Source organism: Natator depressus, chromosome 13 (assembly GCF_965152275.1).
Source record: "Natator depressus isolate rNatDep1 chromosome 13, rNatDep2.hap1, whole genome shotgun sequence".
Lineage (NCBI taxonomy): Eukaryota > Metazoa > Chordata > Testudines > Cheloniidae > Natator > Natator depressus.
In genome coordinates, this window is record NC_134246.1 from 16116303 (window position 1) to 16140385 (window position 24083).

Below are 24083 nucleotides of genomic sequence, written 5' to 3' on the forward strand. Positions count from 1 at the left end.
AGCTAGTTTAATCTCGTTTTGTGCCTTGGCCTTTCTAATTTTGTGTCTACATATTTGTGTTATTTGTTTATATTCATCCTTTTTAATTTGACCTAGTTTCCACTTTTGGTAGGACTTTTTTTTTTTTTTTTTTGAGTTTCAGATTATTGTAGGTCTGCTGGTTAAGCCAGAGTGGTCTCTTGCCATACTTCCTATCTTTCCTACGCAGTGGGATAGTTTGCTCTTGTGCCCTTAATAATGTCTCTTTGAAAAACTGACAACTCTCTTGAACTGTTTTTGTCCCCTTGGACTTGCTTCTCATGGGAATCTTACTTACCAATTCCCTGAATTTGCTAAAGTCTGCCTTCTTGAAATCCATAACCTTTATTGTGCTGTTTCCCCTCTTATCGTTCCTTAGAATCATGAACTCTACCATTTCATGATCATTTTCACCTATGCTGCCTTCCACTTTCAAATTCTCAACCAGTTCCTCCCTATTTGTCAAAATCAGATCTAGAACAGCCTCTCCCCTAGTAGCTTTCTCCACCTTCTGAAATAAAAGAATTGTCTCCAGTACATTCTAAGAACTTGTTGGATAATCTGTGCCCTGCTGTGTTATTTTCCCAACAGATGTCTGGATAGTTGAAGTCCCACATCACCACTGAATCCTGTGCTTTGGATGATTTTGTTAGTTGTTTAAAAAAAGCCTCATGCACCTCTTCTTCCTGGTTAGATGGTCTGTAGTAGACCCTACTATGACATCACTCTTGTTTTTTACCCCTTTTATCCTTATCCACAGACTTTCAATAAGTCTGTTTCCTATTTCCATCTCATCCAAGACACAATGCGAAAACTGGATTTCTGTGAGAGGCAGTTGTCTTCCCCACTGGCTGTTGGAGAGTTGAGCTCTGAAAGTCAGGGGGTTCAGCACTTCTTCAGTTTGCTCAATGCTTTAATCTCAGCCACTGAGGAAAAGTACACTTTGTTTCAGAAACTGGTTTTGCCAAACATAGCCCGAATTGTCCAGGAGAGCCTTCTGGAAGAAGTGTCACGGCAGAAACAAGTGCTGGAAACTGTTTCAAAGCTCTGTGTTCTGGAAGCTCGGAGCTTCACCTCTGTTGAAGAGGGTGAGTAATGTGTGTGTGATGCCAAGGCATATGTAGGAGACCAGAGAGGCCCAGGTAACATGGCTCTCACCTCGTATGACAAATCAGGGATTGATTCTGAAGGCTTTTAAATAAATTCTGAGTCAAAGCAGCTTTTATGGGTAGGTTATAAACCCTAACAGCTGGGACTCAGCTCTTTCTTGGTTAGAAAGGAAAGGGTTTTTAGAATTGCTGCCCCAGGCAATAATTAACTTGACCCTGTATGTACCAAGTAAACCATAGAGCTTGCGTATTTCATATAAAGGGGCTTCCCCCACCCCATACGAAGGGGGTCATAAGTGTTTTGAATTTTGCATTTGAAGGATTTTCAAAAGTGCTCAACACTGGCTTAACTCAACTCCCTTTAAAATGGATGATAAAATTCCCACTGAGTCCAGGGGGATCAGAGTTAAGCCAACAGTGAGCACTTTTAAAAATCCTAAATTTTTGGTTTCAAGGAAAATGGGTAATTATTTGAGGCCAGTTTAGGCACCTAAACATGCAGATAGGCATCCAGTAGGATTTTCAAAACTAGGTGCATATTTGTATTTTTAGGTGCCTAAATGCCTTTAAAAATCTGGCTCTTGGACATCAACATTATCCCTCCCTAGCAAAAGGGAGTGAGTGAAATAGCAACACAAATGAGATTATTAGATACTGAACGATGCAGGTTTTTATTGTGGTGATCCAAATTAAACTGTTGACCAGCCCCCACAGGCCTTACTCAGAAAAACTCCCTTGAAATCCAGGGGAATTTTGCCTAAGCAAGGACTGTTGGATTAGGCCCCACATTTGGATTTGAGAAGGAATTAGCCCCTAGGGAAGAGGAGCAGGGGCTTTTTTACTTGCCCTCTAGAACATGGAGGTGATTTTATGATTGTAGGTCTTTGCTCATCCTACCACCTAACACACAACCCTTTTATCTTGCAAAATGCTGTCGTAGGCTGTCTGCAATCCTAATAGGTTGATCATGGTCCAATGAGATAATTTAGGATGCTAGAGAAGGGGAATCCCTAGTAGAGCGCAGTCCATGTCCCTGCAAAGGCATGAGCTAGGAGCATGATAGACCTCTCACTTACACGCTGGTATGAGCATAGAGCCTAATCCAAAGCTCACTGAAGTTTATGGAAAGACTCCCATTGACTTTAGTGGGCTTTGGATCAGGTCCTCAGTGAGTCTTTAATAAATTGGCAATAAAATTAAGTTGTAAGGAAATCCATCTACGGAATGTAAAAAAAAAAATGACGTTCATACATTTGTTAGCCATCCCAACTGGTGTCTCATGTCTCATTTAAAATGCACTCCAGCTCACTTGCTGACTTTATAAAACTTTATTCTACAGTTATTCACAAGGCGAAAAAGCACAAGCAGTGTCTGAAAATCTGGAGTGAATTCACAGAGCCAGGAAATATCTTGTTCTGTTCATCGGAAAAATTCCAGAATCCACTGAAATATGTATTAATGTTCAAAGTGAAGGAGAAATATCCAGGACACGTAGAAGCAGGTACCAGTCAATTAGCAGAAGATAAGGCACCTAATTTTATTTGTACACTGAGTTTAAGGTTGTCCCTGTAGGTTTTTTAAAATGACATAGAACTTGTTCTTTGTAAACTATATTTAAGATTCAGGCTCTATCCCCTTGATTTATTACTTATACTATAAAATGACTATAGCACTCTGCACACGCAGCTTGATGAGTCATTACTTCTCTCCCATGACGTTATGGACTGTTAGATTAATGTTTTGTAATAATTTTGGGTGGGATTTACCAAATCACATGAGGGGGTTAGGAGTCAATGGGAGTTAGAAACCTGACTCGTTGGGCACTCTTGAAAATCCCTCCCTTCTATTTGATATACCAAAGAAGTTACAATCAAAAATTGCAGGCATTTAATCGCTAAGATAATTATGAATGCTGTGTTCTATCTTCTGTGTTACACACATCTCAGAAAGTCAACATGGAGTTACTGTTATTTCTTGTATTGGCAGTGGTGTCCAGAGACCCCTGTTGGGATGAGAGCCCTGTTTCGCTAGGTGCTGTACAAACATGAGGCAGACATAGGCCCAGATCTTCAAAGGTATTTAGGTGCCTAACTCCCAGAATCTGGGCCATCATCCATATCCTGTAGAGTTTATCATTTAAGTATTCTGTATGTCACTCAATGGCCTTGTGGTGATGTGTGAACACTGAAAGTAAAGCTCAGTACAGACTCTGCTGCAAAGGGGTGTGCTCACGCGCACTCACACGCACAGTGCCCCCCATTGTAGAAGAGAGAAAACAAAATTGATAAAAACTGACTAAAAGAGAGACACAAACAACATCTGACATTAGGACTTTCATTTAGATTTTAATCCCAACACTGAATGCACAATATGGCCAAGAATTCCCACAGGATGATCTTTCTAAACAAAGGAATTGGCCTTACACAACCATGGTTTTTCCAAAGGGCTTCTAAACATGTACACAGAGCACTGCTTTGTTTTATATGGTAAAATCATGATACTCTGCTTTACAGATGGGGAAACTGAGGTCCAGAAAGGTTTAGTGGCTCTTTCAGGGTCACACAGCTAGTTCCTGAGTCCCTGCATTAATCTTCTTAGACCAGGCTGCCTTGTTTTTGTTACCAACTACAGACCTGATTCAAAGTCTGTTAAGTCAATACAAAAACTCCTGTTGACTTCAGTGGGTGTTGGATGAGGTCTGTTTTGTACTTTGGCTGGAATTTTCAGCAGAGGGTGGGGCCTGCCTTCTACTGAATTTCAGTGAGATTTAGGCCCCTACTTCCTTATGTTCCTCTGAAAATTCCAGCCTTCAACGTCTTCTTGTTAAAACTGTAAATGAAATGCATGAGTGCAAAGTGTCCTGCCCCTCAGCGGGCCTTCTTTGTTTGCTCTTCTCTGCATATCTGTTCAGTGCTGCGAAGGCTGCTGGAGCAGATAGTCACCTGCAGCGGGTTGCTCCCCTCTGGGAGCCCCCCTGAAGAACTGCTTACCTTATTCCAGTTTCACAGCTACCTGGAGAAAGAGCATGTTACCAACCTGGAGAAGCACTTGGCAGAACTCATCAAAGAAGGTAATGGCAGGCTGCCAGGTACTGCACTCAGACAAACAACCCTCAGGCTAGCTAGTTGGCTGCTGGAATGGCTTATGGGGCTGTATCTGTTCCAATCCCCAAGGGATAATTTTTTAAAGTAAGGATACAACCCTACCATAATACAATTCTCCTCACTATGCCCATGCAGTTTTTGCCTTCCCTGCTCTAATTAAATCAGGCTATAGCTAGACAGAAAAGGAACAGATTTGATGCAAATATTTAGCTCAAGTGTCTGGCTTAGGTCTCAAAGTCTGCAATATAAGGAGAGACCAAACTGGCCGCACAGTAAGCTGCTGTGTTGCACAGCTGAGTAGATGGTTTATGGTATCGCATGGTCATAATGGCAGTGATGAGAGACAGATCAGTGGCATTAAGATTCCAGGAGTAACTAATATGCATTTGCTGAGAGCACTACTGTCATGCTGAGACCCAGTCCACCCAGTACTTTGAAAATCTGACCGTGGCAGATACTGGGGTAATTTCATTTCCTCTGGGCCATTCATGCCTGCTCAGTATGTGAACACGAAGGTGTAGGAAGTTTGTCTTATCGCGTGTAGGGTTTCAAAAGGACAGTGTGCTGCATTATTTTTAAAACAAGGCATATTATTTTCTCTCTATAGTACAGTTACACTCCTCCTAACCAGTGCAGCCTTATCTTTCACAGATGCTTATTTTAACTTTTCAGTTTCCCCTCTTTTTTAGTAATATAGTCAAATTGTCATTCTTCCAAAAGGTTTCAGATTCACCAAATCGGTTTTTATTAATTTAGCACCTATGGACCTCAGTCAAAAATCAGGGCCCTATTTTGCTAGGCACTGTGCATACATATTGTAAAAACATAGCCACAGCCTCAGGGAGTTTACAAGCTAGGTTTATGCGGAGATGAAAAGGACAAACTGGGGGAAGAAGGGAGGATAAGAGAATGGTAAAAGGAGCATGTTTGGTGCAGACTAGCAGTACTTGCAGCTCACCTCTTACCTAGTCATGTACCTCGCAAAGTATTTTCTAAGAGACAGCCTTGCTCAGTAGTGATGTTAATAAGGGGCACATGTCTGAGGTAGGAGACAAAATTGGAAGGGACTTCTCAAAACCAACTCTCTATAGACACTGCACACAGTTGTAGCTGAACTGATTCTTCCATTTGTAGTGATGCTCATTGAGGAGCTACAGTGTCCTGGGCGACTTAAGAAAATCAAGAAACTAAAAGGAAAGCGACTGAGCCAGCTCCAGCCTCTGCCCCAAACTTTACGGCTGCTTGGGATTCTGCAGTTAGATGACAACCGCCACGTCAGCAAAGCAGCAACGGCCTGTCTCTCTAGGGCGGCAACAAATAAGAATTTCAGGGAGAAGGTATTAACTGAATTGGGCCACTTCATGGTTTCTCACCTGTTTTCAGAGTGAGATGCTATAATTCAAGGAATCCAATCTCCCTGAGAGCAGCAGTATTTTGGGGGGAAGGAGTTATACTTGCACCCTGCTTCTAGGAAGCTCTCACCCTGCACCCACTGGGGTAGCAGATGTTGAGTTAAGGATCAACACTCTGTTCGGTTCTATCCTGCACTATTGACACCCGCCATATTCTATCCCAGAGACTGCTGCCTTTCAGCATCAGAAGTTATTCTTGTGTGTTGTTTGATCAGTTTCAAATAGGTAAAGCAGCACTGGATCTCAGTCCACTTGGCATGCAGAACACTCGAGAAGTTATTTGCAGGGTAACCAATCACTCAATCTTATTTTCTAGGCTCTGCTTTTTTACACGGATATTTTAGCTGAGTGTGATGCAAAAATACAGCAAGCTGCATGTCTGGCTCTCAAAAACCTCAGAGTAAGTGTGTTTGACTGGGTAACTGGATTTTTATCATGTGGGGCTGTGTCCAGTTGTATGGCTAAAGGTTCATCTTAATTTTTTCTGGTGGGCATTGTTCAGATTTTTCTTTAAATTACCTCATATACATGAGGAAACTGGGGTTTTCTTTAGCTCCCCATGGTTTTTGCTGCTACTTGAGGCAACCAGCAGAGAGCAATGGTCATGTAAATCCTATTCGAACTGGGACAACAACTAGAGTATAGAGAGTAGACACAATGAACATTCTTAGTTACCACTTCACTCTTAATAGGGAGAAGAGTTGGGTTGGAAAACAGGTTCTGATTGGAGAGACATTTTAGCTTCTAGCAAGGTACTAACAATGGAATCAAACACAGAATAGAGTTTGTGCTCTTGCTTTAAGATTGACTGAATACATTTCTAATCCTGCTTTGAGAGTAACTGCTCATCAACAATCCCAGCATGCTCGAGGCTCTCGTCTTTTAAAAAAAATCTGTCCGCTTTCTGTCTTAAGTTACCAGCAAAATTCAACACAAATTAGCAGAACTTTTCCTGCACAGAGGGGAGTCAAATCCTTCCAATAACTTTCATAACCAGTTAGTTTGCACATAAGCAACTACTGACAGCACAACTCTTTGCATTTCCTTATTTAAAAAAAAAAAAAAAATCACAAGATAGACCAAGCCACTAACTCTTACTTTTTAGGAATGACTGATAGAAAGCCATCTTGGGCCCTTTGTGTCTGCAACTGTGTGATAACTTGGCTGACTCAGTGCTCTTCGGGCCTGGTTCACCATTGCATTACTTGCAGTTTCAATGGAGTTACACTGGCATAAAACTGAAGTACAATACTGGAGTAATGCAGTGGTAAATCACATCCTATATCTTCAAAACTTTAATCCTTTGAGTCTAGGCTAGAAGGTGGCAAACTTATGCCTACGCTAAGAAAACCAACCTATAGCCAATTCGGGAGGATGGGGAGGGGGTCGGGGGGAAGGGAAAACAACCATTTTAGAATTGAGATACAAGAAGAGATGGCAGTTGAACAGCTGGTGCATGTCTGCGTATTTATGTAAACAGATAGTACCTTGGTGTTATGGTGGGAAAACTGTTTGAGAGAAATGATCAAGATTAAATAGATAATGCTGCAGTTTTTTCTTATCCCAAACAGGCCATAGAAAGCATTGAGCAGATTGCCAGCCTGTGTCAGTCTGAAGCAGAGGATGTACGGAACGCTGCCAGGGAAACAACGCTGTCATTTGGTAAATGTTTACTGCAGCTTTAAATAAAGATGCTGAAAGGAGAGAGACAGATGAGCTATTAAGAAAACAAAATAGGCCTAAAGTTTTACCAACATGCGTCAGCAAAAGAATGTGTTTAAGGCGGAGATAACAGGTTTTATGACACACTGGGTCAGAACATTACAATAATCTTAATACAACATACATGCTAAGTCTTTCAAGGCTTTGTATATATACAGGCCCAGAAGACAGCTTGAGGGGGAAGTGCTGTACAAACTATTAACCATTGTAAAGGGACAGTGAGCATCAAGATAATTTCAGGTAACAAACAAGGCATAAAATTAAAGATATTCCAGCATTGCTGTCAACACCATTGTTAACAAAATATTAGCATTTGGTACGTGTGTCTTTTGGGAGCCGTAGATGTAAAAGTCTAACCAGACTGATAACTAGGGTGAAGTCTTATTGAATCTAGGTAGGATTTGATTTTAAAATATGTAGTACGGACATCACTGTTGTAAATAAAGAGGCAAATTGCACATATAGAGACTGATTCAATTGAGTTACAGCAGTGTAAAACTCAACTGACACAGGGGGTCAAGCTCAGAATGTAACTGCCAAGAATATCAGAGGGGTGTATTCATTAACTTGCATTTTCCAGAGAGAAAAATTAAGCTGTGATCCAGTTGCCATCAAGGAACTGAAATTAGGTTGGCAAAGATGGGATCTGATTTTGTGCAATTACTGTTTGAGTGAGGCAGGATGGGAGCACATATGTAGTAACTAAAGAGACTCCCCAAGTACCTTTGACATAGATAGTACATATTGGCTCTCTTTTCACTTGTACTACATTTCTTACTACAGCTAGATTCATGGCCAGTGACTAGACAATTGCCCCAGGAAACAAGAATGGTTTCATTTTAAGGTATTCCTTTACAACAATTCATCTGCATTCAGGCCAAATTTTTCAAACTACTTATGCTTTTGGGTGTCTCTTTTCTGGACACACCAAACTGGTGCCTTAAAGGGGCCTGATTTTCAGCAGGTAGCTGCTCAGCCATTTTTTGAAACTGGGTCCCTTTTAAAAGGTGTCTCAAGCTGAGCATCCAAAAAACACCAAGGCGGTGATTTTCAAGAGTGACTGAACACCCAAGTTGTAACAAGGTCATAAGAGGAGGTGCAGAGCTATGGTGAAACTTTTAACAGATCCTCACCTCATCTGAGCTTCCCTCACAGATTTTTTGTCCTCACTATGATCTATCTTTATTTGTAGGTGAAAAAGGACGACTAGCCTTTGAAAAAATGGACAGAGTATGCTGTGAGTTGAGAGAGACTGTATACCAAGAAGCTGAAATTGAAATCACAATATTTTAACTAAATGAAATGCTGAAGCTGATCTACAACCCAGGTCTGACCTACAGCCCAGGTGGCTACAGAAGGATTTGGTTTCCATGGTATATTTTCCATTTACCAATAGGTGGTTAAATTAGCACACACAGGTATCTAGCAGATTTCAGAATATTGAGTGGGAGCATCCATTGGGGGGGGTTAGGACTAAAAAAAAACAAAACAAAAAACAACACACACACCACAGCAGATGGATCAGAATTCTTCTGACACTGAGCTAAAACCATGAAGTATCACTGTGTGGTGCTAGTGTAAATCCATCAGCCCCTCTCAGGCTGTGTCCACCAGGAAGCACAATAAACCTTGAAAAAACTCAGTCTGCCCACATTAGGAGGCAAAAGGGGAGTCTAACAGGAGATTTAGTAACTTGTTTGTTTTCACTAAGAATCCTGACTCAATTTCACAAACTCATTCTCCTCCTCTTCTGTGGGGATTCATGAGTGGCAAGGGAGCAAAGGTAAAGTGTAGCCTTAGACCTGGCATGTGACAGTACTGTCTCTCTTAGTGCAGAGAGCATGAGCAGAAATAAAGCTTAGTGTGAAGAGATAGAGGTTTCCTTTCTGCTTCACATGTAGAAACTCTGAACTGATGGCAATGGGCCTGTTCATCATCATCCCAAAGTGTTTTCCCCTCCTTTGACACAAACTACTTAAAAATGAAGGGTCAGCTCCTCAGTTGGTGTGAAAGGAGCATAACTCCACTAGATTACAGCAGCTGAATAGCTGGTCCTAGATGTAGCTTTCCTACAGCCTTAGAGTTTTGATTTTATGGATATAAGACAATGTGGATGTGGACAGCAGCACTCAGGAGCCAGAATACCTATATACACTTAGTCAATGTTAGTTAGATCTGCAGAAAACTAGTCCAAGCTGAAGTTATAAACCAGCACTTGTTCTGTCTGATGTCATAGCAGCTGCCATGCACTTTAAAACATCATTTCTAGGCTGGTCTGTGCTATCTTGTAAATTTGAGTAAGATCTTAAAAGTTCATTGGTTTCTGGAAGCAATGTAAAAATGTGCAGTAGACAAATTGGGATTTCAGTGCTTTAAACAAGAGATGTTTGAAATTAACTCTAATCTGAAAACCGTGTAAGCGTAGATAGGAGGAAACTATTAAGGGAATATTCCTTCAACCTCACTTGTTTACTTTAAGAATTCAGCACATGCCTGTCCTTCACATTTATGGATTAAGTGTATAGAACTGAGTTGTATATGGACAGCTCCAGGCAGAAGTGTCAAGTTTTTAATTTATACACTTAATCATTTAATCTTAGGCTAAGGTTAAAAAAAGGTACCTGAAGTCAGGCTCCTTAATCCATACTTGAGCACCTAGAAGTGGCCTGATTTTCAACAGAAGGTGCTGAGTGCTCAGCTCTTAGAATAAGACCACCCACTCTGAGTATTCAAATATGGGTTTAGGAACTTCACGTGAGGCACAATACTTGAACAGTCTTGGTCTTTATGTATATATTATACAGTATATTGTGCTTTGTACTTTTCTATTCAGTATTTATTTCTATGTTGGTTTACATACAGTTTTCTAAAATTTTAAATAAAACATTAAGTGCTTGCCTTTTTGCAAACAGTCTGTGTGCTGAAAACATTATGGGGGCAACTATTAGTTAAACAGATCCCTTAGAACAAAACCAGTGAAATAAGCCACAGCCAAATATGGGGGAGGATATATCACATATTTAGTTCTATGGTCACTGCTTATGAAATATGAACCTGAATTTATTTGTTTAGTTACCAGTATTATTTTAGAAGCATAAGTTTATATAGTACCTGCTCTGGCTGTTTTGGGGAAATAAACAGAACATAGGCCTGGCATTCAAAGTCAGGCTGAAACTTTTTGCTCTCCTAAATAAAAAAAAAAAAAGAGGAAAGTTAGGGAGGAGACATGCTGGCTTGAAAAGCATCTTTCGGTTACTGTTCCACTCCAAACGTAAAAACAGGAGAGCTCTTCCTCAGCAGTACACAGAGCTCCACTTAATTTGCAGACATTTACAAGCAGAGGGCATGCACACAATTGTAATATTTGCATATATTATAACTTCATCCTTACAAGAGAACAAGGAATAGTTTGTTTAAAAGTGAGAGAGGATTACAATACAAGAACGAAGTTGATCCAAGCTGCAGTCTGAGCTAGGTTTTATGCAGTTACACTAACGTGACTCAGTGTCACATCCCATCTCTTCGACACTGGTGTTTCTCACGTCTTTTTAAGGGATTACTGGGATTGGCATCTCCAGGCAGCTTTACTTAAACTATATACACCTACAGAGCAGAGGAATGTGTACAACCACCACTCTCATAACGGACATTGATCTAACGGTAATCAAAAGGCCCAAAGCTTGTCTCATTAAAAAGTCTATGAAAAAGCACCCAGAGTACTTGGAGATGTCATATTTACATCTGCAGGAAACCTTGTTGTACAGGTTGCTGTAGCATATAGTCCCACCCTGAAGAACAAATTTAGCAAGTCAATCCACAGCTAGTAAACTGTTGTAAGAACAATTATAGTGCTTTAGAGATCTTTAATGTTGCAGGTTGCACATCAGAGAGTTTACTGATATGACCCAAACACTACATATTTAAAAACTCAGCTGAACATCTGAGCAAGCAGATCTGTAGTGAAAATGCATTTTATTTTACAGCAGACATCTAGTTACTGACCTGAAAGCAAGTTTTCTGCACTAGTGGAAATATTCTTAATATTTCTATTAATGTGAGAAATCACAAAATAATCAGTAGGAGGTGAAATCCTGTTGATAACCCAAAGGTCTAAATTTGTTAGAGTGACTAAATCATCTCTACCTCTGTGATAAAACAGGAAGTGGAAAGACTCATACATCCATTCTTTAAAAAAATTTTATTGTTGCAACTAAAATGAGAACTGAAAACTTGTATGGGAAATTGAAAAACTGTACAGTTACTGAAAACTGAGGTCGTTGCAGCGCCTTACACAAAAGACAAGATACCTGAAAATGTATTATACCAAAACATTTAGCTTGTTTTTTATTTTTTTATATTTTTTTAAAAAAGTTTATTCTATGGCAATCTGTAAAAAAAGAAAGACCTGATGAGTAAATATTTGCTTAAGGCATATAGCAGAGCAGCTAACTTTCTAACAATTTTAACATGGATATTTGTCCATTTTTCCCAAGAACAGGTTAATCAATACACCCACTTTGAAACACTACTGTATATACACACACCCAAACTACTACATACATATACAGGACATCAAAACAAAATGCTTACAGTTTAGCATCATAAGCCTTATACACACCTCACAGCTTATAGGGCATTCCACTGTACGTTCCCACTACAGTACAAGGCCTCCCCTTGACTTCAAACAGATGAAAGCCAAGTAGTAAAGTTAGCTGGGAGAAAGGGGCATATTAGCTAGAGCTGCTGTCTCTCTGTATAGTGAGATGTGTCTAAGTTTTAATTTGTGGGAAAGGTTGCAAGTACAGTACAACTGTGGATTCCATACTTTCATCAACCCCAATATTTACATTTGTCCAAATAGAGGAAAATACTGTAAGTTCCATTCAGTTTATAGGCCACTCATTTATTTCACAAGTCTTGATCGCTAGAAACAAAAGTAAGTAGGGCCTGATGGCACAAAGCACTCACTTGAAACCTTGCTTTATTGGTGACCTTTCCAAAAGCGGAGTTTCCCCAAGTGCAAGTTTCTGAAGGCAGCACAGCAAGTCGTTCTGAAATTGTTGAGATATTTGTTGCCAAAATTGACTGGAGGTGAGGTGTGAATATGGCTTAATACACACTTTGGAATGTCTGTATTATATTTACTCAGCTGAAATGAACTATGCTAAACAACCGGGTTACACTGAGTATGCAGAAATTCAATAAAAAATCGTGCCAAATATTAGGCAAGTACGTTACCTGATAAACACCAAATCAATGTATCGCTGAATGAAGACACTTTCAGCAACACCCTTTGAACCACAGCCACTTAAATGATCAGATCATGCAAATATAATTTGGGCACATCAGTAAGCAGAAGTATAAGTTTTTTCATCTTTCAAGCACATGGTATTTAATCAGGACACTAGAAGACTTTACATGCATTCTAATACAAAGGGGGTACAAATGTTGCCTTACAACAATATTCTACCAGATGATGGAGAGAATAACGGGGACAAAGCAATCACATACTGTATCTTAAATACACAAATGATCCATTATATATTATATCATTTTTCTATACTCAATTTTTCATGTTTCCAATAATATACTAAATACTGACTGCTTACAATATTCCCCCTTTCAAGTACTGGTCTGACCAACAGTCTCACAGGTAAATTTTTAATTCCCAGTACTACCTGAGGATTTATTATTATTGTACTTTTGAGAAGCCCTTGATGCAAGCTTAACATTTAAAAAACCCCAAAACAAATAAAAACAACCCTTCCACCCCAAGTCAACACCTTATGGATTTAAGGAAAGAGCAAGAGCTACTGGCAGCTTTGAAAAAAATAAATATGGAGTGAAAGGACTGTTACACAATATACTCCATAAAGATGTTTACGCTGAGAACGGTGGTTAAGTGCTATACAACTAGAATGCATTTTAAAAGCACTGATTAGTAACACTTGCAGATCAGTCATCATGGTTTAGTTATAACCACTACTGCTTTAAGTAGTGAATTTGCTTCTAATCTCTGCCCTATGAGCAAAGATTTTCTCTATTGTTTAAAATGTATGAATTTCGAACTCATGAAAGGAAAAGATTAACAACATTGATGAGAATTAGGTTTAGTGCAATGCAAGCCTCCAGTCACAGCTCTGCTGATGCACTCCTAACACTATTCAAGTCCTGGGCCTCTCTTGAGTAGGCACAACCAACTGAGCCATTGTTCGGTTGTTTTGTCCTAATCTGTACCCTACACCACCGAGCTCTTTTCTCACTTTGAGCTAGGATAGGAACACCCACATCTGCAGAGCTGCAAGGCCTCAGGCACTTATGCCCCACTACCCAGTAATCATTTAACAACATAATTTCAAACCAAACTAAAGTCAATTTTGAAATCTTTACTTAAAAGAAGATCACACAATCGCTTGCATCATGATAAGCCAACTGGTATGTTCAAAGACCAACAGGTCTTCTGTTGATCTTTTAAGTTTGTTAAGGAAGCTGCCAAGGCATTAATTGCTCTGGATATATTGAAATGTTTTCCAAATTGTTTCTCACATCATCCTGGAGTACGCTCCTCCTCCCTCTGGTTTGTGCACAAAGCACATTACTCCTTACAAGCCAGGTTTAGAGTGAAACTGCATTTTTACGATCCAAATGATGAAGTTTAAAAACTGGTCCTTCTAAACGCCAGCTGAACAGCTGTAAAATGCTGGTGGACATGTTTTGGTTGAATTTCCCTTCCTGCTTCCCTCCTCCCCCACATCCCAGAATATAAAGGTAAAAACAACTTTACAGAGATTGGTACAATGTAAGTAGGCATAGGTGCAAGTAGAGTGCAACAAAAAAAAAGTCAATGGGGAAATACTTTTTTTTTGTTTTTTTTAAAAAAACACAATGTTTGACATGTTGGGATACCCTGAGCAAATGCAGAAGCCTGTTTTTATAAAGATATGTAAAAGAAGCTAGTTAAGAACAGTTATGCCATGATTAAATATATCAATACCACAGGCACTGCCCACAACTGAGTCTTTAATAGATGAAGTGAGACCAAAAAGTTTACATTCTTCAGATATGTGGATTCTCTCTCTTTTTGGGAACTCAGTAATAATATAAATCATGTATTTGGTTACAACACTTGGAGAGTACAAGCAAGTTTCACTTGCGCCTAGTTTCTTTCTGAAGTAACACAAAGAAAAAGAACTGGCTTTTAAAAAAGGCTAAAAACAACAATGTGTTGTAATTCTATTATTCCAGAAAAAAGAAAAAAAAGACCAAAAAAAAGGAAAAAAAAAAAAAAAAAAAAGACTTATTTGGCATTTTCTCTGCTTACTCCTGAATATTTTAAGGCCCTGAGATTAGAATATTATGTTCTTGGGACCACAGGGCTAAATTAAACCCTAGTGCATCAATTCTCTCTTTAAGCCCTAACCAAAAGTTCCAGCCTTTCAACCTAAGGTATATTTCCTCTGAGACAAGGCTCAGATGCCTCAATTAGATTTCTCTCATAGAAGCGGATTACACACTGGTCAAACTGTTGTTCTTTGTATACTCAATCTTGCTGACATGTCCATCAATGAAAACACACCCTGTAACAGAGGTAAGCTCCTGCTGTGAGGACAGTGAACATACAGATATTCACTAGAAATGGCTTCCAAGTTGTCATCATGTTCTCATCATCCTCTTCTATGTTTTCTGACTTCACTGGCTCTTCTTTGTGGGGCGAGGCACACAGATTTTCACCAACAGTTCTCCTCCTCGGTTCAGTGTCTTGACTAGTGCTGAGGGATGAAGAAATAAATATTCAGTATAGTATTCTCCCCTTGAGGGGGAAGGTGTGCAGACACCGAGGCCCAATCCAGACACCTCATGGACACTTACAGATGAAGATGTAGATCAGTTATCAGCAAGAGATTTTACACCTGATGCACAAGATGTATCCTTTTAAAGATTATAGTTGGGCTTTCAGTTAGAGATTTAAACTGATATTTATTGCCCTAATCAGCTGGGTGTTGCTAGTAAACAAGTTGCTTCTTATCCCAAGTTGATTGCCATATCCCTGATGATACTCAAGCATCTACCCAGTTCAGATTCTCCACTTCAAGGCCACACATCCGGCAATCATCCTTACAAATAGGAATTCCTGACCGTGAATATATTCAAAACTATTCTGGGCCCATAAAAAACACACAAGCACTACTTGCACCGAAACGCTGAACCTGTTATCACCAAAGCATGCGCAATTGTTGGAGCCAGATAGTAGGGCTTCAGCTCTGTATAATTATACACAACATGCTCCTAAATTAAGAGATTAAGGCTGCAAAGTCAAGCATTCAAAAGTAAAGAAACGCCAGAATTAAGTTTGCTTGTTTAACCTTTATTTGGCCCCCTTGTGTGTATGCATTAGGATAGAGTATAATTACAAGATCACATACTGTACTATTTTTCTATACCCTTAAAGTTGTTTTAATTCTATATTTAATTTTGCGCTTAGTTCCCTAGATTTTTTTAAAAGGCAACTAAAATAAATAATAATAATAAATAATAAAAAAAATCAGTAATTCCATCATGTGGCATCACACTGACTCCCACGTAGGTCATCAGCAGGGGGCACTACAGGGCAAGCATGTCCTTTCATAGATAAAAAAAAATTATGGAGACCAGCTTAAGGGGAGGAAAATCTACTGAGCGTGCCTCATTTCGTGTCAATACTTACAGCTCTTAGGGTCACTCTCCAGCCAGTTTCACAAGGCGGGGTGGCTCAAGGCACTAAGTTTCCCAGCTTTATTTGCCAAAAAAATATCTCCAGAACTTTGTGGGAAATGTTGAAAGTTAGATGCTCCTAGTATTCCCTTGCAAAACTGGGTGCGTCCCAGGTGTGATCATGTGTTTTATTTGCCTGATAGCCTTGGAATTCTCCCCTCAACTGTTCTCCTGGTAAACTCTGATGTCGTCCCCTTGCCCTTTCCTCCCAGAATGGGTTTTCAGTTGGCTATCTTGGACAAAGACTGTCAGAAGTAGATCAATATCCAGTGCATTAAAAACTAAGGATGGTTACAGTAGAATCTGTTATGTTACCATAGATTCCAGTATACTATGACAGGTTTCAGAGTAGCAGCCGTGTTAGTCTGTATTCACAAAAAGAAAAGGAGTACTTGTGGCACCTTAGAGACTAACCAATTTATTTGAGTATAAGCTTTCGTGAGCTACAGCTCACTTCATCGGATGTATGCTTTGTGTGTATATAAAAAGATCTTCTACACTTTCCACAGTATGCATCCGATGAAGTGAGCTGTAGCTCACGAAAGCTTATGCTCAAATAAATTGGTTAGTCTCTAAGGTGCCACAAGTCCTCCTTTTCTTATAGCATACTATATTTCAGACTGGTGAAGCAGCAGTGACATCTAGTGGTTAAACACAAAAACCCCCTATTTCCCCACCCCCCAAGTTATAGGTTTATTCTTTAGATCAAATACTTGAGCCTAGCTAGCCTGAATGGGAGAATAAATTCGCTGCTGAAGAGTTTTTTTTTTTTAAATGATCATAATTGATTTGACCTGTAGTAGAAAGCAAAAATAGTTGCCCAGCATGAAAGATACATATGACAAGAGAACTTCAGATTTAAAACAAATTGGATGAACTACATCTTTAAAGGCAAACAGGTGCTTTGATACTGAATGAAAGTTATCCACTCCTATATTCTAACATCAGGACTGAACTGACTTAAAAGGACATTTTCAAATGTTGCAGGATATATCTGATGAAGTATGTAGAGCACCAGATACCTGCACTGATTGGTGTGGTTGAAGCTAGCTGGCTTAACTTCAAGCTGAAGGCCTGACAATCCACCTAACATGTAAAAGAGCCCTGTATAACCAAACCCCTTATGCACCTACATGTGAGGCTAAACCATGTAATCATTGCTCCTCCTCCATCTTTCATCATGGCCTAGCAAGAGCTGTCAGGTGGCTTTTGTATCCTTTTCACATCTCACCTAAACAAGCACATGGGCCTTTGGAAATAAAGGGCTATAATCCTATTCTAGGAGCACTGTTACAAGAAAGTGTCAAGTTCTGTCCAACACGCTTTACAGGTGGTGCTAAATGGCACAAACAAGGGAAATTTCTACATACTTACAGCTGTCAATCTACAGCAGATTTCCTGGAACAGTCAAAAACATCAACACAAACTTGACTGAATTACCTGTCTGTACCCAGCTGCACAGATGAGCCATCAGGTACCATCTCCTCCACAGTGCTGACTGCACATCTGATCTCTTCCTCTACCACCTGGTGCTTAGGGAAAAACTCTGTGTGTTCGTGCATCCGCCCGTTGTGCATTTCTGATGTTCGCTTTGGTGGTCTCGGGGGTGGGGGAGTATGTTCTGGTGGAGGGTCTAGGTCTTCATTGGAAAGCTCTTTCCACTGCTCCTACACAGAAGAAAGTGGCTATTAAGCTCCGCTATAATATATTTTATATTAAAACCACTGTAATTCTAACATTAACCTGGCACAGGCTTTACACATCAGTCATTGTTTTACTTTTAGGGTCACTGTTTAGTTGGTGGGAGGGGAGAGGTGAATGCATCTGAACAGTATGCCCACAGCCCAACCACACATATGGGAAACATTAACTGGAGATTTAATTTAGTGCTTCACCTACATGAAAAACTCTTAAGTAGCAACATGAACCCCATTTTGTGCTGTAGTATTACTTAGCAGTAACTTAAACATGCGTGCTTCAAAGGAGACAACACTGGAAGAATCTACAGCATGTTGGAAAATTAAGGGCCTAAACAGAAGACTTAGCAAAACAGCATCATGAGGCTCACACAGCAATGGCTATCTCCCAGCTGTTTCCCAGAGGGTCACAAGGAGGAGAAACTTTCCATGTGACAGCAGCTATTGTGGGCTATTTGTACTTATACAAACACATCAACATGCGTAAAACAATGCATTAGATCCAAGAGCACTGTGCACTACTCAAGAATTTAAATTACGGTACAATACTCATGCCAAGGATTGTGTGTACTTTAATGATTCATTCAGCCCTCTTAACCTTATTCAACCATGCTAACTTCCCTCATGACATTTTCCTGGCTACATGTAATTATGAGGTTTGTGGATCTTAATTTACCCTACAACTGATATTTTTGTATGCTGTATTGTAGCTGCGTCGGTCCCAGAATACGAGAGAGACAAGGTAGGGGATGTAATATATTTTATTGAACCAACTCACCCACCTTCTCTATGTACAAATGATATGCAATCAATACACACCTGCACCGAAGCATCTCCCATAATAAATTTTGCTCCTTCAATAACAGCCAAATAAGAGAAACGAAGTTGATCTGCTGTCTGTATAAGCCCCATTCTGTACTTTCTCATTTCTAAGAGAACTTGCTTAATGTCCACAGAAGAAGGATCTTTCCTTTTGTCCATCTGAAGGTAAAGATTTGAAACTTGCTTTACACAGATACCCACTCTAATGTGTTTCAACACAACGACTCATTTGTTGCATAGGCTTCAAACTGTTCCCATGTTAACGGGTATAGGGATGAAGGTAACATGTGAGACTTCTATCAGGCCCTCACTGCTTTAAAAAAAAAAAAAAAAAAGCGCAGTTTTACCTCAGGATAACTAATGCATGTGAGCTATCCCCAAAGTAAAAAAACAAACAGTAAAGATCAGGCACTTTAGTTTTACCTCAAGGTAAATTAGGCAAGGACCACTTTTCTTAGCAGGGAAGACAAAGCCTAACTTTGCGAGTCACTCCAGTTGGAACCAGTGATAGTTTTCTTTCATACTCCCACAATGGCCCATTCAAAGCTCAATTTGCTTTAGCTTTAGAATGAAAATATTACCAAAGACAAAAGTAAAAGTTAAGAGACAAATGTCTCAGAGGAGTGTGTGTCACTATATACCACTATTCATGAAAGGTGCCATGGCTCGCATGAGCTTCAAATAAGCACTTCCCAGAAGTAACTACACAAAGTTGTAACTCACTCCCTATTCCCATCTAGAGTAAGTGGTTCTTACCAGTAGAAGACATGTATCAACCAAACAAAAAGTTCCCGATCTTCCAATTCCTGCACTGCAATGCACCACAATGGGTCCGTGCTCAGGACTCAGTGAGCCAGACTCTCTCACTTTGAACAGGAAGTTGAGGAACGAAGCAGGAGATTCTGGGACTCCAAAGTCAGGCCATGTGGTATAGTGAAAGTGCAGAATTTCTCTAGTTTCCTGTGCCTGTAAAATATAATGTTTCCAAGCTATAAGAATCTCTAGATACGATTTAAAAAGAGTATTCAAGCACAGCTACTGTCTGCAACAACATACTAATCAGAGGAAGAATACCACTCAACACATGTTCATATTCCTAGTAAGTGACCAATTTTCAAAGTATATTACATTCAAAGGGATTTCCAAGATCAGTCTTGATGCTGCAAATATACACATCTACATTCTACAGTTCATAAGGAAATGGGCAGGATTTCACTTGTACTGCCCTATATTGAATTCATGCCACGCTGCTTTCTCTTTCCAAATCTTACCTTGAAAAATGATTCCCTTTAAATTTATGATGGACTAAATCCTACCTCACCATTCTATTACTGTATCCTTCCAGTCTCCATTCTTTAACCGTTCAGCAAGAATACTTGCTTGCTCGCTCATTTGCTGCTTTCCTTTAATCCAGGGGTCGGCAACCTTTGGCACGCGGTCCATCAGGGAAATCCGCTGGCGGTCCAGGACGGTTTATCTGCAGCGTCCGCAAGTTCGGCTGATCGCAGCTCCCACTGGCTGCGGTTCGCCGTCCCCAGCCAATGGGGGCTGCGGGAAGCAGCGGCTAGCACGTTCCTCGGCCTGCGCTGCTTCCCGCAGCCCCCATTGGCTGGGGACGGCGAACCGCAGCCAGTGGGAGCTGCGATCAGCCGAACCTGCGGACGCTGCATGTAAACAAACCGTCCTGGACCGCCAGTGGATTTCCCTGACGGATTGTGTGCCAAAGGTTGCCAATCCCTGCTTTAATCTAACCCAATCCATTTTCCTATGAAGTTTTCCCATTCTGCATTTGAGAGCTGCTGAACCCAATTCTAAAGCACTACTTGCTTGTAAAATATCATGAATGTCTAAGGAGCTATATAATTTACAAATAATTCTCTCACCATAAAAGCCTTGTGATATTTTGAATGAAGGACACTAGATAAAACTAAATTATACAGAGTAATTTTACAGTTTATAGTTCAGCTGTTCATTTTATCCCCATATACAATGGGCACTATGGCCTTCCAGTAGATGGGCTGGCTGAACTCTTTGGAAAATGAGGTACCTCAAGTTGCAGGAGCAGCTCAGACCTGTCCAAAGCAAGGACCTTATATTAGCACAGTCTTTTCCTTCACAACCAACGTCTACTAAGCTGAAAGCGATCTCAGAAGACTTAAGAGTGATGCTCTCAGCCTCCTGAAATCTTGAACCAAAGCTTTAGAAGTTTGTCTGCTACAGACACTGTAAACTGGGATGTTTTTTCTGACAAATTCTGAGTTCTTGCTAGTATAGTTTGGCTAGTGATATTTATACCTGACAATGGGCCTATTTTCAGCTTCCTGGCAAGAGGGAGCATAGAAACAAGGTGCTAAATCTTTAGGAGAGATTATAAATATTAGGTGAGGGGGGACAGAGTGCTTATCCAATAACAGGCAGTACTAGGTTTTAAAAAGCTAACTAAAAAGGCAAACTGAAATCAAAGTAGAACTGAAATTAGCATGTCACTAAAACGTATTTGACATTCACTACCTGTCCACATGCACCTGCTCCAACACAGGTTCGGGGTGTTCTGTGGACTTCAATTTTAACTAGATGCAGATGTTAGTTTTGATCAGATGTGCTCACTGTAGCTGCCCCTTTAGCCAATCTCCTCTAGCATAGTTTCAGTGCCCCGCCCCTCCCTCTGCTCTGAATGATTCTGCTATGACTCCTCTCTGCTGTATTTATCCATGTGTGCAGTGTATCCCCAGCATTGCTTTGCACTGTTCCCCACTGCCCCCATTGTAATGTTTTATTTTGTCACTGCCAAAAATAGAGAGAGTCCCCTTTTAGCAACTAAGGGCCTGAGCCTCAGTGGGGCTCCATGTGGGCACAGAGTTCCACCTGCACAGAGCTCATTGCAGGATCAGGGACCAACGCTGCTGGGTGTCAATTTAGCAGATCGAGTGAAGACCCGCTAAATCAACGGCAGAGTGCCTCCTGTTGACGCAGCGCAGCGAAGACACTGGGGTAAATCGACCTACACCGACTCCAGCTATGTGAATAACAAAGCTGGAGTAGCGTAACTTAGGTAGATTTACCCTGGTAGTGAAGACAAGCCCTAAGTAAGGAAGGCTGCTGATTCCCTTGCTGAAAGCTTTCAGTGTGAAGAGGTGAAGATTTAAGTCCGTGTAGGAGGGATGATAAGGAGACAAATTCCAAGAAAAGGTGTTTTCAGAAGATGTTTTTTAAAAAGCTCCATGTATACATTCCTTAGCAAATTGGTAATGATTGAGTGCTTGGAAGAGCAATTATTTCAGACATTCCTGTACAGAGATACTGGACTTTTACACAGTGATGTTATAAAGGTAACACTGCCCTAACGTTCCACGTTGAATCTAAGACTAGGTCTATACTTGCGGCAGTGAGTTAATACACTGCATGTCCCCCTACAGCAGTGTAGATAGTGAGTATCTTCACTCTATTCATCTAAGCAATGCCTCCAGAACCTTAGGGTATGTACTCTACAGGGCTCTACACTCCCTGAGCAGTGCCTCCTCTATCTACACTGCTGTGTTTAGCAGAGTAGGGTCCCGCTGCCTCCCTGCCGCCAGAGCCTTTCCTGAACACAGTGAAAGAGTCTGGCAGTGGGAAAAGGCTCTGGCAGCTCCCTGCTGTCTCTCCCTGGCCAGCCTCTTTCACTGCCTGCCTGCCTGCCACACACACACACACGTTTAGATGCAGCCTGCTTTTCATTGCAGTGTGTAACTACACATACCCCAGAAGTAGCTGTCACTGTAGAGAAGGCCTAATGCTGAAGACATCACAATAGAATATCCATTCATTCAAATTATGTTTTGAATTACAACAGTTAACCTCATAAATGTTAATATATGTTGATTCTTTACACTTTGGAGTTTAACTTCTATGTTGTTGGGGAAAATCAAAGGCTGAAAAAAGTGTTTATCCCCACAACCAGTACAGTCTAGAGCAAACTGCATTGGCATTCACAGACCAGAGCAACGCTAACATATTGAGAACCTCCTAATTCACTGATGGGCATGTTACCCAATTTCAGCATCCATTCCCTTTGTACTGGAAGCCTTTACAAACCAGGATCAGGAAATACAGCTCCATGATGGGGAATTCAAGGACAACACTATTTGACTGGTATGCTTTCCATACTTACGGTAAGGTTTTCTAATTCTAGCTGTCGTACTGTGTAATATGATTTTATATCTTCAGAAATCAAGGTTAACTTCAAGTTTGTATCCTCAAAGAGCATTTCTTTCTCCTCTTTCTGTGGCCAGTACTGTGCACATTTTATCTAAAAAAGAAAACAGAAGGAAAGCACTAGTCACTTGGGTCTATCCTAAAGGTGAGAAAAAAGGAGCGTTCCTTAATCCAGTATTTTTTAAGTTATTAATTACATGTATTAATGTGGCACTACGGAGCCCTGAGGTCTAGTATATTGCAATAAATTCAAACATACATTTCTAAAAAGAAAGGCTAGTTCTTGCAGGAGGGCCTCCTGCTTCCAGTACATCATGCAAGTACTACCTCAGCACATCTTGGTATCTTTCACACAAAGGCCCAGAGGCTGGCCCTCACTCCACCCCTGGAAAATTCCCAGAGCACAAAGGTGCCTTAGGGTGGATGTAGCCCTTGTACTCATCCCTGGCACAGGGGTGTGCTGGGGCTGGGGGAGGGATCAGGGCTGTGCAACGCTGCTGTAAGTCAGAGCAGCCCCCCAGGGAATCTCGTTAAAAGCACCCCAATATTTTTATTTGGGCCCTGCATCAGTAGTCCGTATAGTATGAAAAGATTCAATTGGCTCCTATACATTTAAAAGCTGGGGGACTCAGAAGAACTTCAGAGATCGTGATTTTAGGCAGTTTCACTTTGCAACCAACAGGCACATAAGATGAAGTTGGACTGAACATCAAGGGAGGAGATCACAATAGGAAAATAAGAGTTAATAAAAAAAGACAGCACAATGTAAGTGTGAAAGCTTCTTTATAGAATCCATAATATTCTACATACAGAAAGTTACAGCATTACTAATTTGGAAGTAAAAATGTCAGATGAGATTTTGGTGTATCCATTCACTCCCCACAAGTGTTAAAGTCTTAGGAGATCATTGTGATTCCATATGGCACAGTTTAAAACTTAGAAAAAACTGTAATTGAGCTAAAAAAAGGAGTCTGCAAATATTCCTGTTACCTAGCTTCTGCCTGCACATAGTAATTTTCTCAGTAATAATTTTCCAGGAAACCGAACGTCTGCACCAATAAACTGTTGACATGCTAGAAACTTAAATGAGTCAGCCAAAAATACAAGTAGTGCATTTTGCTCTGTACAAAGGGGAAATGACACTAAGGGATCTTGTTAGCAGTATACATAAAGTCTGCAACCATGTCTCTGACCTCTAGACCTATATGGATATTATGAATGTTGACAACTAAACTGCTACTTTTCAGAATTTAA

At 40.4% G+C, this 24083-nt stretch overlaps 2 protein-coding genes across 2 annotated transcripts in view; one reads left to right on the top strand and one right to left on the bottom strand.

Annotated features, from left to right (window-relative positions):
- The window catches only part of RIPOR3 (RIPOR family member 3), a 71059-nt gene extending 60937 nt beyond the window's left edge, over window positions 1-10122 (top strand). The window contains exons 16-22 of the mRNA XM_074969587.1: window positions 971-1106; window positions 2467-2628; window positions 4039-4197; window positions 5366-5568; window positions 5960-6043; window positions 7215-7305; window positions 8558-10122. Of these exons, the coding sequence (XP_074825688.1) occupies window positions 971-1106; window positions 2467-2628; window positions 4039-4197; window positions 5366-5568; window positions 5960-6043; window positions 7215-7305; window positions 8558-8658 (936 nt within the window). The 3' untranslated portion in view covers window positions 8659-10122. The remainder of the gene's footprint in view (window positions 1-970; window positions 1107-2466; window positions 2629-4038; window positions 4198-5365; window positions 5569-5959; window positions 6044-7214; window positions 7306-8557) is intronic.
- Window positions 10123-14638: 4516 nt separating this feature from the next.
- PTPN1 (protein tyrosine phosphatase non-receptor type 1) overlaps window positions 14639-24083 on the bottom strand; it is a 59010-nt gene continuing 49565 nt past the window's right edge. Inside the window, exons 5-9 of the mRNA XM_074970004.1 lie at window positions 22786-22923; window positions 19392-19601; window positions 18633-18794; window positions 17557-17783; window positions 14639-15134 (exon numbers count right to left, since the gene is read on the bottom strand). Coding sequence (XP_074826105.1) covers window positions 14927-15134; window positions 17557-17783; window positions 18633-18794; window positions 19392-19601; window positions 22786-22923 — 945 coding nt within the window. The 3' untranslated portion in view covers window positions 14639-14926. The remainder of the gene's footprint in view (window positions 15135-17556; window positions 17784-18632; window positions 18795-19391; window positions 19602-22785; window positions 22924-24083) is intronic.